Here is a 17,171-nt window from a genome sequence, read left to right as displayed (position 1 = left end):
GAAATATTCAGTTTTCATCTCATATAACTGTTAATATAATGTATATATAATTTTAATTTCTTTTATATAATCTTGATTTTTTCATATTCAAATACAAGTTTTATATTTCGAGATTGGTCTTTATTCTTGTTTTATTTATCTTTTCTTTTTTTACTTCTCTTATTGCTCTTATTTCAATTCTTACATCATTTTACCTTTTTTATTTTTAATCGTGAAAAAGCAAATCGATTATATTGAGAAATTCTATACTTTTACATATTGATAGAATCAGAATATATGAATACAATCAGAAGATAACGAAATTAAAAATTCATCTATAACAAAATACATTTTGATTTGATTTGCTATTCGGAAAAGAGCTCCGGTAGCTTTCGGTAGCTCCGAAAAAAACGAATATTTCTGTTTATTTATCTTTTTAAAACCGCGCTAGGGTCGCGCTGTCTAACGATAATTTGAATCGCTGAATACTCGTGTGAGAAAATTTGAATGATAATTACGTCGGCTGGCTAAACGAGAAACGGTTAATTCCCCTCGTGACAAATTCCCGACGAAACCTTCGCAACGACACAACGCGACGGTGGCAAATTCTCTCCGAGTTTCATCGAATACAAATTGCACCGCATTCTATGAATTTTTTATGAAGCCTCGTCGGGGGCGTCAGCAAACAGTGAGGCGCAGGAATGATTTTGCGCGGTGGATGATAGAGATTAATCGATCGATTTTTGCGACAAACCTCGTTGCTGTGCGCTTCTTTTTACAGTGCACATGTCGCGCAGAGAAAGAATATATCGCTCGTATTAAATGGAAGAGGCAACCTTTGCGCTTTGCAATTGAAATAAGATGAGAGTCGTTTCGATAACATCTTGGAGATACTTTTCAAAATTTTCATTTACAAAATCTGGGTCGAGGTATTCGTTAGCGCGATGATTAGCTTATCAGTGATCCGCGCAATCCGGCAGTTTACGTACATGGTAATCAGGTGGTTTATTGCTGGTTAGACTAATAGTACAGTTTATCGGCAAACCTCCCCTCCCGAATAATCGTAGGATTTATTGATACGCATGTCATATACAACAGTTTATCGGCTCAAGTCTCGTTGTAGCATATCTACGCGTAGCACAAAGCTCGAAGTATAACTGCAATGGAGCAAATCCAGTACATAAAAATATGATAGTAATTTATCGCATATTGGAAATACTCTCTGCCCGTTATGTGAATTTTATGTGATTATTAGAGCGAAAAAAAAAGAATTATACATTGAATGAAGACGAATCGAGATGCCAGCTTCAGGAATCGTCCAGCAATAAATAATCACACGCGTGTTAAACAGTCCAATTTCATTCACTCGTATTACACCGCGAAGATACAGTTAAGAAGATGCAGGAACAGCGTGGTAGCCGTAGGTAACAGAACGATCTCTTCATTTCCGGCTGCCAGGCCTGTTCCGATTTAATGCATTTCATCCAATTTCCGCTACTGCCGCCGTCAAGAATCCAATCGTTGCCGGCACTCCATCCGACCCAGATATCGTTGCTTTTCCGCGCCGATGTACAAGTCACGTCCGAATCGTATCGCTCGCGGGGACTGGAAGCGAACGAACGAAACACGCGAGCAAAATGTGCAAAATCAAAAAGTTGAAATCGCAAACCACACCTACCTCGATGAATAATTAATTACTCAATGGTCATAGTTTTCGTTTGTGGTCAACGTTGGCCGTCCCGGAAAAAACCAAAGCCATTACCGGCATGCTCGGAAAAAGAGGGCTCCTGCGACTCATCGATTTTCCTACATCTCGATTATTCTTCGGGCTAATAACTGGGTCACTGAAATTTATGCCGCGAAGTGCTGCCATTAGAACCAACTCTCCCTCGCTACGCCATTACTCTTAATACGAAATCTTCCACTCTATACACACACACGTATACAGAATAGAGAATGCGAAAGTCCCTCTGGCACAATAAGACACATCGGCGAATACATCCCGTGATTTTTCATTTACGTCCGCTCATCTATACACTAACGTGACCTACAAATAAACCGATCACTTGGACATGCAATTCGTCCAACGGACAATTCCCGTCCAATTCGGTGGACAATACGTATCAGCTGATCGACTTTGTCGATTCTATATATATATATATATATATATTCTATTATTTTTATTTTTAATTCGGTCCAATTAACACACTAAATAATGAGGAAAGATTATATTTTCTTACATATAAAAATGCATCGTGAGAATTTAAAAATTGATTAGAAATATGCGTATGTTTCTGTGGTATAAATTTCATTTATATATTTGCGAAAGAGAAAGTGTATTACGAAGGTGTTTGACTTGTTTGTAAAATAAATATACTATAATCGAATTATTTTATTAATACATTTATTAATAAATTATAAAAATATATTTAAGATGTTATAATTATCACGAATTTTTGAATATGTCAAAAGAAACGAACATCAGAACATCATCATGCAGAATCATCTTGTATTATATTGCAGATATCCGAGAATCATAAAAGCGGGATATATCCTGCAAGAATAGCTATCTGTTTCCGAGTTTATACGGATGCATATAGCAACGGGAAAATGTTAAATTGAGAGAGAGAGAGAGAGAGAGAGAGAGAGAGAGAGAGAGAGAGAGAGAGAGAGAGAGAGAATGTAGTTGGTATTTTAAAATTGAATTTACATGGTTTCCTTTTCATATATATGCCGGATGAATAATCACAAGTGAAAAAATAATGTTATTACGTAGACAGTCTTTAAAAAAAAAAATCATTCTCGTTATGAGAAAATAGCGAAAGAATACCATAGAAATTAATATTTTATCATAACAAAATGAAAATATATCTGATATATTACAAAATTTGTATAAATAATTAGAAATAAAAATTATATTTGACTGCAAGAGGATTTATTTGTTATGTATTAAATATTCTATATATTATTGTCTTAATCGATATATTTATTTCGAATAATTTTCAAGCTGATGAAAAACTTGAAAAGCTGCTTTAACTTGAAATTTTTATGATTGTCATGCTGCCGAAACTCATATGCGAATTCGAGTTTCTTTACGCGTTTCGTTCAATATCAGAAATCCGATTTTTCGACGATGTTCTTCGAGAACATATCTGTCGAATCCTCTCAATGTGCTACATCTCTCTACGTATGTGACATTTCACATCGCCCATTCCTCACATCCCAGCCGCCGAATTATCGTAATAACACGCTTCGAAATTTGAAACTCATACATATCGAATTTGACTCGACGAATGAAAATATTATGACATGAAATTTGCTAAATTTCAATTACGCTGATTACACACTTGGTGCATTGTGTATGGGTTGTGTACTCATTCGTTCTAATCACGTAGACGTAACATTGACGTGCATTCAATTATCATTTGCGCGTTCTCGCACATGTGATTTAATGAATAATAAATTATACTTTAACGAAATGCTCATTTTGACACCCAAATCATTTCAATTACAAATATATTCAACCGCGCGAATAAATAAGTTTGTCAGAATGGAAATTTATTTCTTCACAATTCGTTACAAAGTACGAAAAGACTTTACAGTTTTTCACTTTGCGTCTTGCACTTTGTCCTCATAATTCTATTCCACGCTTGCAAATATAAAGACGGAATGTGCAAACTGGAAAGCAAGAGTAAACGGAACTCTCTCTTCAGCGAATCTTAACTTTTTTCCTACTATATTCCAACTTTATAAAATGTCAAACTATCCATCCAGGATTTTTTGAATTTTTCCGTGATCGCATTTCGCGGTGATGAAGGTATTTAGGAAGTTATTCAAAATTTGATAGATGTTGAATTAATTTTTATTCATTTTGTCAAAAATTGATAGCGCGTAATTTCCTTATCTAAAACTAATAACTAAAAAAATGAAAAGATAGAACAATATTTCTATACGTTATAAAATTTATACAAACATCAAGTACACTTTTATCTTTCATTTTTTTCTCGCACTAATACTATACAAACATCTTGCTCGGTGACAGAAAAGTTTTAGTTATATCACTATCGAAACCGCCAACTTTCTCGAATAATCTCGCACATAATGAATCAACCATTTATTAATCTCTCTATCATTTTTCTCAATTACAGTGAAACTCCAAGTGAAAGAACAAGGGAGCAAATTGACGGAATATTATTTCATGAATGGCTTTTCCCTCGCTTTCGCGTCTTTTTCTTCTAATTGAAGACTAGAAAGTCTTTAGCAAAATACTTCCATCGATAATATGCGCCAATTCACGCACATGGAGCGAATAATAATGATCGGCCATTTTTTTGGCCATCTTAATGATATTCAATCGCGTTCAGCGACGAATGTTATTACCGTGTAATGACATAATCATACATATGTCGCATTAATATATAGCGTGTAATAGTTATGATTGACGGTAAACGTGAAAAGATTACGAATTGGCTAATGTAAAATAACACGTTTCTATTTTCGTCGTCATTTTGCGTCTATAACGCAATCTCGCTTATCCGCTAGGCCAATATTAATTCGTAACGATCCGAAAATTTAATTGGCAATATCGGCGATTAGCGAGTTGCAGCCATCAATTAAGTTGTTGAGTTTAAGATTGATTACGCGTGTTACTAATTAATCTGTCAATTGCGGGAGAAGTTTCGCATCGACAACTTCCGTAACTATGTTCAAAATCGAGAGAGCGATTAACGATGTTAACCGCCGCAACGCGGCGACTGTTACGTCAGTCGTATTAAATTATATAGCGATGCCACTCGCGTATAATATTATTAATCGCTACATGCCTACGCAAATACAATCATTATTAATCTGGATTTTTAAATTATCGATTATTTGTTTATTATCATTCGCATTTTTGCGCATTTGGTGTTTCTGTCACAGTTTATTCTCTCTACAAAATATATTTCACACGCGTAGCATATGTGATAATATTTGTCACTGCTTGTTGATTAACATCGCGTTGCCATCAACATAATAACCGATTTCGAGCAGCTTCGACCACTGAAAAATATCTCGTTGATCGAAGCTATCGGCAATGAGATAAAAGCGATGCGATAGTTGGAAAAGAAAGGCCGCGCAATCCAAAGCGATTACGCGGTTATGCAAGAGATTGTTAAAAAACAATTATATCGCGAAACAATCCACAAGGCTCGTCCCACGCAATAATGCTGATCGATCTATCAATTCTTATACGACAACTCGTGTGCGATGAGACAGATTGTGATCGCAAGAGAGAGAAGGGGACAGAGAAAGGGACGAGAACAGCAGATTTCCCATGCACGATTTGGCATGCGCAAAGCTTCGTCGGACGAAGCACAAAATGAACTTTGGAAAAGAGGAGGTGGTTGCCCAGGTTGATGTACAGGGTGGGAAAAGAAGAGAATACGACAGTCCTGCAATTTCTCGACGTAATAACAGACTTGTTTGCGCAAAAAAATGCCTGGAACCGAAAAAAGAGAGAGAACCTGAGATATTGCTTTATTCAGCGCAACAAACGTCAAAAAGTTGTAAAAAGGCTTTCTTGCCCTTTTTTTATTTAGCTTGCTTTTGCTGCTCACGAAGAATATCATGTTTAATTCTGGCATAATAATCGGAATCGGAACAAACGAAAACTAATAGTTAGTAATATGAATATATACCAAATATCATTGTATCGATACATCCTGTATATTTCTAGTTTCCATGGATTATATTAAGAATGACATGCTCCGCGCAGATCCCAGTTCTTTCAAAAGAGCTACCTCTCGGATCTTTCACAAGACTCGTAGAATCAATAAAATAAATACCTCGAATAAAAAAGATGACTACATCTCTCATCATACATTATTCATGTGAGATACACACATACACATAATATGAATAATATAATAAAAAATATTATAAAAAAATAATTATATAAAATAATTATATATAAAATATATATATATATATATATATATATATATATATATATGTTGAGATATATCGCATATTATTATATTATTATTATGCCGTAATATTAAACGTAAATTAAATATGTAAATATGTCTTACTTTGAAACTATCCTCAAATCGGCAGGAGACGCGACACGCCAATATCGCCAATATCGCGAAATCGTGAGCTTAATTGCCCCATCTCGCCTCCTCGACTCGAAAGAAATGAGCGTCGTTTGCATTTATCGCGGCGGGAAGCAATAAAGCGGCGCGGAAATGAAGATATCGGTTATAATAAAAGCCTCGAGAAAAAGCGCGGCTCGTTATTTAATATGGTCGACGAAAATGAGAATCTGATTGTTCAACGCCGGGGGAGAGCATAATTGCAGCCAATAAAAAAACGCAGCGAAGTACCACTACGTTGTTCCACTCGCGAAAGCTCGTTCGCAACGATATCGTACGTAAGAAACATCTTTTCTTTTCTTCGCGAAAGATATAACGTATCATCGAACAATGTATCGCAATATATCGCCACTCAACTTTCTCGTATGTATGTGACGCGCACGAATATCGCTCTCTGCGTTGCAACGCGTCTCTGAGATATTGATATTTTGAAACTGGGGCAACTGGGGAGTTATTTCGAAGCAGAGGTTACTTGGGACTTTTAAAGCCGGGACCTTTTCAAATATGTTAACTTCAACTAAATCAAATTAAAAAACTATTTCCCCGGAGCACGAAATATTTGTCTGCGATGATATTTATCTTCATCCCTTATACCTCTTTTACAAATCATACTCGACGTATGAGGGAGATATTACGTTTCCATCTTTTTTAACGCTATATGAAAATGATCTCCGTATATTTGTTTTGCAATCTTAAGCAAACCTTTACGTTCGCAATTCTAACAAAAAATCATGCCGTTTTCCATTTTTTTCATTTATGCCATAGCGCTCCCATCGACGCCTATCCAAAGTAGATTGAGAGGAAAATGGAAAATCACTGAGATCGCTGCGGGAATCTGCAAATGGAAGAGACGACGTGCGACTTTTTCCCTGTTTCCCTCTCTCTTTTCCTCTTCTCCCTCCTCTGTTTTCAATTTCGAATTTCGGACCCGGATATCGACCAAGAGAGTTCTCGTGATGGGTTTTCCGTAGCGCAAGTATTTGCGGATATATTTTTCCAGGCGGAATCCCGATGGAAAAGGGTGAATGAAGTGAAAGAGAAAAAAGCGTTACATTCCGAATGACAGCGAAAACAAATCCCACGAGATCACAACGACTATAAAACAATCGATGAGGAGGCAATTCCGGGCTCGCGAATACTACGCGACCGCTACTAAAAGTTTTAAAACCCACGAAGGAGTCGTTTAAGGGGGTGTCTTGGTGATGAACGGCCTTGGTGGCAAATCGAGCGTTTCCAACGACGACGATGGAGACGAAGAAGGACGGAGAAGAACGTGATCCTCCGTTTTCCGTGGCGTCGATTACCTTTGAGACTCTCGGTCGCGCCGTAAACACGTCTTTATAAAACATATGGCATTTTTTTTTTTAAATTTTTTTACGAATATAAATTGTCTTCAAAATATAAATATTATGCGGGTGACGGATTTTAACGATATTGCAGCGGATGGGAGCTACTTTATGAATAGACGCGATGAATAAACGAAGATATACAACGCGTACATTTCCGATCATTTGAATTAGAATGAATTCTCTATTAAATTGACAAATTTTTATAACTCGTTCGCAAACGATATCAGTTGCGGTGTCACATATGCAAATTGCTTCATTTTAACCGCAGTTCGTGCCTACAGTTAAATGTGCACATAGACGTATACATGTACATGGTGAATTATATATCTCTGTTGAATTTCTCTATTTTTATTTCCCACTTTTTCGATTTATTTCTCTTTTTTTATTTTATTCTTATCAATTATATTATTAACACAAATTATAATATTTTATTGGAATAAAATTGAGGCTGTATAACAATAGATAAATATATCAATAGTAATAGCAAAAATATACCACATGCATTTGACTTACAAATTGCAATACATATTTAATCATATATATAATTGAATCACTATTGCAATTTTAACGCAAAAGTGATATAAAAACATGTCTCCGCAAAAGTTATGTCGACGATTTTTCAAAACGAGTTGCCGCATCTCTGTCTGAATATTCATGAAAGTGGACGGGTTGCACGCTTATCACACGAATGGTGCGTCGGTGAGATGCGTCTGGACAACGCAATGGGAGGAAAAAAATATTGATGCGCAGTTTCGTGCTGGCGATTACACGTAGAATTACAAACGATCGTAAAAACGTTGAATGAGAAAAAAAATCCGCGTTGTTACAAGTGCATATATTTTCATATTTATGAAGATTTGTTATTATGAGATACATGTCAAATGCGCGATATCAAAATATAGATGTACGCGGTCTCTCGCTTTTCGCTAACTTTTGATTCCAAACGTCCCCCTGTGCGCGCTGCACGTGCCAGTAAAATAAATTGGATGCTTTAATAATGTACATATATAGATGGAAACGTAGTATGTGTCTCACTCTTCATCGTGCGGAAATAATAAAATTGATTTATTAGCGCATATATACGCTCTTTATTAAACAATGTTTTTTATGATAATTGTTAAATGCATTATGACATTTATTAACAAATCACTGTTTGATATTTGAATCCTTCGACGTATGTGAATATTAAAATTGGCTTCCAGATTTGAGCCGCGTAAAATTCTTTACCTGATACCGTATCAGTGTTCCTCTTTGATGAGGTGAAGTGAAATGTTCACGAAACATCGGAATCAGATGAAGGATTTATGTGGCTTTAAATCCGGAAGCCAATCCTTTTAAATTATTGTTTATTAATATTATATAATCGATCGAAATTAATAAGAGACATTAAAACATAAACATATAATGTAAATACGCGAACAAATGTGTTTCGTAAAATTATAATTATATTATTTATTTTATTGTCTTATTTATATATATATCGTCAAATATGATTTTAAACGTATTTTAATAACGCCACGTATTTTAATAACGCCAAAGTTGATTAAATTTAAATCATCAAACGTGTCTACGATTATTTACTGCATTTGTTACGCGTCTAGCATAAATAAAATATCAGATGTAACTATCAGTTAAAATTATCATAAAATATATAATATTCAAATTTTTATGCGAAGCTTAGACGAATAAATCGGAAAATATTATTTTCGTATGAACGAGAACAAGCAGTTACGGCAGTACTTTTGTGTTTATTTTAATATTGCACGCATGTAATTCTTTATGAAAAATACTCTTTCCTGTTTTATGATCATGTTGTATCATCAATTAGAAAATGTATTGTGCTCTTGCATTTGTAAACATTGGGATCGTTATTAATTTTATATGTTCCTGCAAAATGATGTATATTTTATTACATTTATATTAAATATATATTTTATTACATTTTCAAGCAAAATGATATTATTATTTTATTAAAGTTCAGGAGAAATCTCCAAATTTATTCAACAATCTGTCATTAACATTCAAACATTTGCAAACAACAGTGACAAACCACTTTTCGTATTGCGATTATATATTCATGTATTATATATTCGCATAAATTGCGTATTGCAAAATGTATTTGATCTAAATTGCATATACACATAAAATGTTTATTTTTATGAGATACTTATAAAATAAAGATTATGTAAGTGTTTCTAAAAAATTTATAGATGAATTAATTTCGATTAAACAATTGATCACCAAAAATATTTGCATACAACATATCAAAGCCTCTGATATAATAATATTTTAATATAATAATATTTTATGCCTGTGTATAATAATTATGTTAATCAATATGCTTATATTAATAAATCAATAAGCATGTACGTCAGTGAATCCAATGAGAGATCTGAATTTCACATTACATATATATATATTAACGGATTTCCCATAATATATACAATTATATTATCATATTGAATGTAAACCAATCTCGTAATGGAAACAGCAATGAAACAATTCAGATTTAACAACTTATTTTTGTTATTCAAATATTTAATAATATTGCGTTTATGTTTCTATAATTTTTATTCAAAAAGATTCGACATTTTTTTATAGACTTACTTTGTAAAATAAATTTATTTGTACAGTTTTTCTATGACTTTTAAGAGTGATACTTATATCGGAAATACTCGTAATAAAATAGAACGTACAATACACTCTCGAGAATTTACATAATCATTTCTGGAAGCTGCATGAAAAAAAAAAGAGAAAGAGAGGAGTCTGCTCGCGATGCAAAAATTTATACGAAGCCAGCGCGTTCGTAAAACCAACGGCGAAATAATGTAAAGGGATTTTCCTAGACGAGAAAAAAGGAGAGAAAGAGAAAAACTCTCCAAAACGCGCTCTTTTTCCGCAAGCAGTAGACGGTGCAAACAACTTTGGCGAACGATAAAAATATGCCGGATAAAGTTTCGCGTTCGCAATTCTTGGTGCGCGTTCAGCGGAAAACTGGTTCTAGCTCATTACAGATTCACGACCCAATCAAGAATGAATAAACAAGAGAAGTCTGCCTACGTCCTGTTTACAATCTAACTCGAGGCAATAGAGCAACATTGTTGGCTTATTCGCACAATGAAGACTTCAAAAGTACGTTTTTTGAAGTTTGCCAGAATTTGTCGAGGTTGACGTACGATAATCTTTTCCAGAATTTCTTGAGATTAATTATTTGTTTGTTACCGATTCTTTTTATCGTGGCAAAATTTTGAAAATTCTTTTATTCCATATATTTTCTTCTATTCTATATATTCTACATATTTTCTTATTTCGCGTGCGAATATAATTAAAAATTGACTTGAGTTTTGCCTTTTGCAAACGTTCAGTTTTTATTAACGTCAATTAAAAATTTTGTCAATTAAAAGATGATGAAAAAGTTGAATTGATAACATAAGAATAACGAATTATATAAATAGTAAAAAATTAAATTATTTATAACGAAATTTATCATTTTATTTTACAATACACAATTCTCGAATACCATCAAAAGTTGTGCCAAGAATAAAATAAAGAAGATATGTATGGCTCTTGGACTCATAATGATCAATACTATTTCGTTCTGAAGAGTCCTTTAGACGTTCATCTAAAACTGCGCTAGTGCATTTTCCTGGTGCATAAACATAAGGCTCCATTGTAAATTTTGTTTCCAAACTGTATTTGCTTACGAATCTGCAATTCATGTGTCACTAGCTGCGTTATTGCATTGCGTTAGTCCACCTATGTGAGGCGACAAAGTCATACGTCGCGAAATTAAAAAAAAATGTGACATTTAAACGAATAAAAAAGTTCAATATTGCGAAATTGTTTTTTTTTTTTTTTTACGTAACTTATCTCGCAAATACGTTATTTTTATTCGCAAAAATCAATTTTAACTTTTATCTTCAAAAATATGTCATCTAAAATTTAATCAAACTTTGTTTATAATTTTAATTCAGTTACGAGAAAAGAATTTATACGATTTATCTTTGTATATTCGCGGAAATTTGACTGAAAGCTACGAAAGCAAAGAGATTGTGCCTTAATCCTCGGCCTCGCATTTTTCATATTTTATTTCCGTGCATATATAAGACGAGCATATAAGGAAAGCACCATGAATACCAAGAAAACTTCGTCTTCTACACAATTGGAGTCAATTATGATCGATGTAATGCATTTTTCTAAATCGATCGTTCGAATACAAAGCGGAGCGAGGTTGAAGGCGCATTCTTCATCGTTATATTTGTGCAAACGCGACATCGTAAAGGAGGAATCGCGAATGCTCGTCGTCGGTCTGACTATGTCGACCTATTCGTTTTCGTGCACTTCTACTTTTGGAAAAAACTACTGACACCGCCGGTTGGACACGATAAATTACCGCGGGGACAATGGGCCCGAGTGCTCTCCGTGAATTTCCCTTATCACAACGCACGTGACCGAGTTTGCTCGTAACACCGGTATATCTCGAAAACAAAATCCTCTAAAAGAGAGAAAAAGAAAGCAGAAAAACAAACAGAAAAAGAGAATCATTACGAAAATTTGCAACACTCGTAGCGCTTCTCATCTGGAAACCTTAGGATAGTTTCAGAAAGTATCGATGCTTTTTTCTCTTTTTCTATCAACAACTGGATATATATTTTTAATACCGAACTTTATCTTTGCAAAACATCGATATTGTTATTATTCTAATAAAACTAAGATTTCGTCGGAAATATAAATAGAATCTATGAATATAATTACATCATTAAAATGTATATCAATCGCTAACATCAAGACACTATCTATCAGAATAAGCATGATAAAAATAATACGCATCAACCGCATCAACCGCATCACCGCAAAAATAATATATTCTATTTTCGACACGCAGCGATCGTACAATGAATGCTTTGAAAACATTTTTGAAAAGTTGTTTGCAAACTGCATTGAATGTTGTTACGATAGAAAATTCAACATAGTAGTTTCACAATTTCGGGATTGTAATATGAATATTTTCAAAGTCGAAAATAAAACGAAACAAATTTAAAAAAAAAATGTATGAAGAAAACTTGTGATTAAAATATTTTTTTCGTCTTTACTAATATATAATCGCGCATGTGTCTTTGGAGTTAATTTTATTACTTGTACATGTATAGGTATACGCACTTATACATTCAACCGCAAAAAAATTGGATTGGTTACAATATTTTTATTCCCGATAGAGAGTTTGTCCATATTGCGTGCAAATTTACTTAACCTTTCAGTCATTTCATCTCGATCACAATTTTCGCATCAAATACCATTTTGATGATGCATCGCGCGCACGCGGTCGCGTTTTATTTTTTTTTTCTTTTTATCACGATATCAATAATTTAATATCTCGGAAATTGATTCCCGTAATCGCGATTTAATACGTCGCATTGATATTTTCTGCGCGTAACTAGACCGCGTTCAGTTGATCGCCGATCGCATCACCGGATGAATTTATTAACGTCGTTTATTAGGAAAGATTATGCGGTCACGTTATAGTGAATGAATTAAAATGGTTCTATCCGCCAGCGAAAGTGTAACGTGCAAAATTATCTTATCTAGATCAATAGGCTATAAATTATCGATAATAATAACGATCTACTACAATTTTCTGAATGAATCACGCGAATTTTTCATAAATTTCTCACAGAATATTTGAGTAAGCTGTTGTACGATTTATTTAAAATAATGAATACGTCTGCAACGCAATACATGATATAAAATAAAAATAGATGTTTGAAAACGGAATGAAGTACGTATCGATACGTGTTTTTTAACGATTTTCTCATCGATTTACGACGATTTTTTATTCGAGTGGAGTCAATAACAGATATAATAGGGATGCTCGCACAATGACGCTAGTGAAATGGAACATTAAAGGCACAATTTATGATAAAAGTGCAATGCGTATCGCTATAAGCATTGATTCCGACGCGGAGCGAATGGAGTCGCGAATGAATAGAGTCTCTAGAAGTGCGAAACACGCGCAGATAAATGGAAAAGACTACTTATTGAAAATTTATCTTGAATACTTTTTATAGCTGCTTCTTTCATTCAATCCAATATATATCTGTAAAATATAATGATGAATATTGAAAAGCTTTGCGAGAAATTGCTAACCATAAAAATGCCGGTAATCTTAAGAAAAAATTGACTCCAATTGAATCTATCAAACATTATACAGATGGAAGAATCTGCTAATAATAAAATTACTTCTTTCAACGATGATGAAAAAAAGATTTTTCTATAAATTTGACATCTCCACAGTTCAATATAATAACAAGTTCAATATAATAATAAGCTATTTTATTGTATCATTATATTAGTCAATTTCATCATACTTAGAAATGCAAATTTTAGTTAACAAAAGATGTAAAATACATGTCAAGTGCATACGAAAGTATCCAAACTCGCACACAACAAATATTTTATATTATTTTAAGTTGCTATTTAACATTGTACTTTTATTTATCGCTATTGTACTATTATTTACATTAAAGGCGAATTTTTTGGAAAATGTGAACACTTGTTACGAATGTACTATGCGAAAGAAATCGCCAGCGTGTAAGCATGTATGCTTAATTTAATTGCATACGTTAGCGCGGCCTCAATCGCGATATTTTTGCCGGTTCGTAATTACGAGGACGGGGAAAAATTACCAGCAAGAATGGCCGGAAAATGGTTGCGATAGAAACGGGATGAAAGAAGAGAAGCACAGAGAGCGGATAATGACTCCGTGGTGCGCGCTTTTCCGCGATATCTGTACCCAGTTAGATGGTACCTATGCATTACACTTTGTGTAATTTTCTAAATTATTGTCGGGAATTTGTTTGGAGCTAGCGCTGGCCGTGCGGGCCACTCGCTTGAAAGTCGGACTTTCATTTTCGCTTGAATTAATCGGTCAAAATGTCGCGTTCAATTAATTACAGTCGTCAAATCGAAGAAATGTAAGAGATATCGCTTGGTAAATTGTATTTCGAGAAACATTTTTCAAAAAGCATCTGGGACAATCAATAATTTGTTCGAGATACATAAAGTTAAAAGATCAGTGGATATTCAAACGCGTAAAAATAATATATCGATTGATTTCTCCTTTTGTAGGTTTGCGACTGCCTGGGAGTCAGCAAGGAGTGCGATTACTTTGGGTTAAAGTATCAAAATGCGAAAGGCGAGGAGCTCTGGCTGAACCTAAGGAACCCTATAGAACGGCAAACCGGCGGCGGCGTGGCGCCTCTAAGATTCGCCCTGAGGGTTAAGTTTTGGGTGCCGCCTCACCTGTTGCTACAAGAAGCTACCAGGTAAGGAAAATTAATTCACGCGAGCTGCGCTTATTTTTCCGAATATACTTATCGCGATCGGAATATTTTAATCTCTTGAGAATTTCTTTATATTATTTTGGCAATTATTTAAACAACTATAAAACATAGAATCTATACTTTTAAAGATTGCACTCGACGCATCTTTTAATCGAAAAAGGTTGATTCGATATATCTTCGTATAATTTTCTACGACACGATAATTCGAGAAGATAAAGCTTCTATTTTGCATTTACGGTCTTTGATCTTGGCCTTTGAGGAGACGAAGGGATCGAAAGGGATTTACATGCAATCTCATGAGCATCTCAAAGAACCAATGTTCATTATTCTTTCACAGTCGATTGAAATGAATGGATAGTTTACACGCTCTATACGATAGACGAGTAATCTTTGCGATTGATTGACTGTCATCGCCAATATAATTTCAAGCGGAAACTTATTTCAAAATTCATTATGATAATTATGCATAGCGAAATTAAATCTTGTAATAAAACTTAATATCATGATTGATGTTGCAATAAAATTATTCGGGAAGGAATGCTCTTAATCCTTGATAGAGCTCTTAATCCGAATGTTCTCTTTTTTTTCTCTTAATAAATTTCTAGTATCGTTAACTAAGAATGAGACGAATCTTCATTTGCCATCGTCGCTGCTTCAATTACAGAAAATTTGCATCGTCTTCGAGACCTCTCTATCCTATCAAATGGAATTCCTTTTATTGATCCTCGAATATTTATACCGGAAGTTCATTTCGAAACTCAATTGAAAAAAAAAAGTTGCACATAATAAATTTAGTTTAGTAAATTTCGTTATATAATTATAAATCTCCTTGATAGAAGAGAAACACGAATATATGGTGCCATACTCCATTGCAACTTGCAACGTAAAAGGGCAAAAGTCTGATTGTATTTGAAAATTAGTATCCGGTTATATAAATATAAGTACGAAATGAGGAAATGTCTCGGGAAATATATCGTCGCGGGTATTCGGTCGGGAAACAACAACTCGTTTTGTTTGAAGTTCTGATTGGTTCGTTACCGCGGCGCGTATTCAAAGCGAGTGCCACGAACTCTCCGCAGCGTAGTTGCGAATTGCGTCCGCTGTAATCTGTCGCACGGATGTACTCGTGCGAATGGCGAAAACGAGACACGGAGAGAGAGAGAGAGAGAGAGAGAGATAGATAGACCTTCGTCCGAATTGAAAATCGTTTCCGCCGTAAAAATTCCTCTCTCGGGGAGAGTCGGAGAGTAAAAACAAGAGGAAGAAAGGGAGAAGAGCGCGGCGAGAGATAGAGAGAGAAACGCTTGTGCAATCAGCTGGATTCCTTGGGCGCGATCCATCGATCCCCGAGCGGGCACGTACGAAATTGCATGCTGCCGTCGCCGCGAGGGTACTGATTGCATCCGGCGATATTGTGTATGTGTGTGTTGAATGTGTTTTCGTGCGTGCGCGGTTGTAAAGGCGACGCTTCTCTCTGCGGCTGAAATATATACGCGATAAATAATGTTATGCACGGGATGCGCCCTGTTACTATGTCGATGCGATTTATTTTGAATTATTTGTGGCATTTGTATCGATGCCGGTGCATCTACGTGATATTCCACGATGTAACTATACCGCTATGCAATCGCTGCGCGAAATTGGATCGATAAAATAGATAAGCCATTTAAAGAGAATCTAAAGAGAAATTTCGATTTTTTAAATAAATCATAAACATTTGTCGACTAACTTGGACAATGCCAAATGCTGATTATCTTGCGATTATCAAATTTCGAAAAATGACAATGTATTTTTGCTCTCTTTACTCGAAATATTCGTGATTCCATGGTACGTTCAGATGGAAATATTCCGAACACGATGATCGAGTAACGACTCCATGTTCGACTTTGTGTTCAAAAGTTTTCAGCAAATCAACGCAATTAAATACTGTCTAGGATTGTAATTAATTGCGCGAGGCGCTGCCCACAAATTTCGATGGATCGAAACGTAATTCCAATTTAATCGCAGTTGTTCGAATTATCGCGTAAAGTCAAATGCGTAAAGAGTAATGAGTCTGTCGTGCGAATTAATTCATCGGCGGAATTGCGATACTGCAGCTATAATTGCTCCAGCTGACGCGACAAACTCTTTCGCTATCTAGCTATTCGTCAGATCTGCAGCGCATTCATTGCCTCTTCAGTATGTTTTTGAACCAAATATCCGATAATGCACATAATCTATACAAGCGTTGCAAAATCCTCCTCTTGTGACAAAATATTTATAAAAAAAATATACTTCGCTACAAATTTCAATAAATGTATAAATAAAAGAGAGAGAAAATATATTGTGTTTATCTATAGTTAAGTACTATGATGAGTTTGCCTCGGTTT

The 17,171-nt window shown here is 34.7% G+C and overlaps 1 protein-coding gene across 2 annotated transcripts in view; it reads left to right on the top strand.

The window, feature by feature from the left end:
- LOC105248863 (E3 ubiquitin-protein ligase MYLIP) overlaps positions 1 to 17,171 on the top strand; it is a 127,501-nt gene that overhangs the window by 88,754 nt on the left and 21,576 nt on the right. For both annotated transcript variants that reach the window (XM_011253901.3, XM_020026760.2), the window contains exon 2: positions 14,588 to 14,784. In XM_011253901.3, coding sequence (XP_011252203.1) covers positions 14,588 to 14,784 — 197 coding nt within the window. The remainder of the gene's footprint in view (positions 1 to 14,587; positions 14,785 to 17,171) is intronic.

Source organism: Camponotus floridanus, unplaced genomic scaffold, assembly GCF_003227725.1.
Source record: "Camponotus floridanus strain SB8 unplaced genomic scaffold, Cflo_v7.5 scaffold33, whole genome shotgun sequence".
NCBI classification, from domain to species: Eukaryota; Metazoa; Arthropoda; class Insecta; order Hymenoptera; family Formicidae; genus Camponotus; species Camponotus floridanus.
This window is presented reverse-complemented; position numbering and strand designations above follow the sequence as displayed.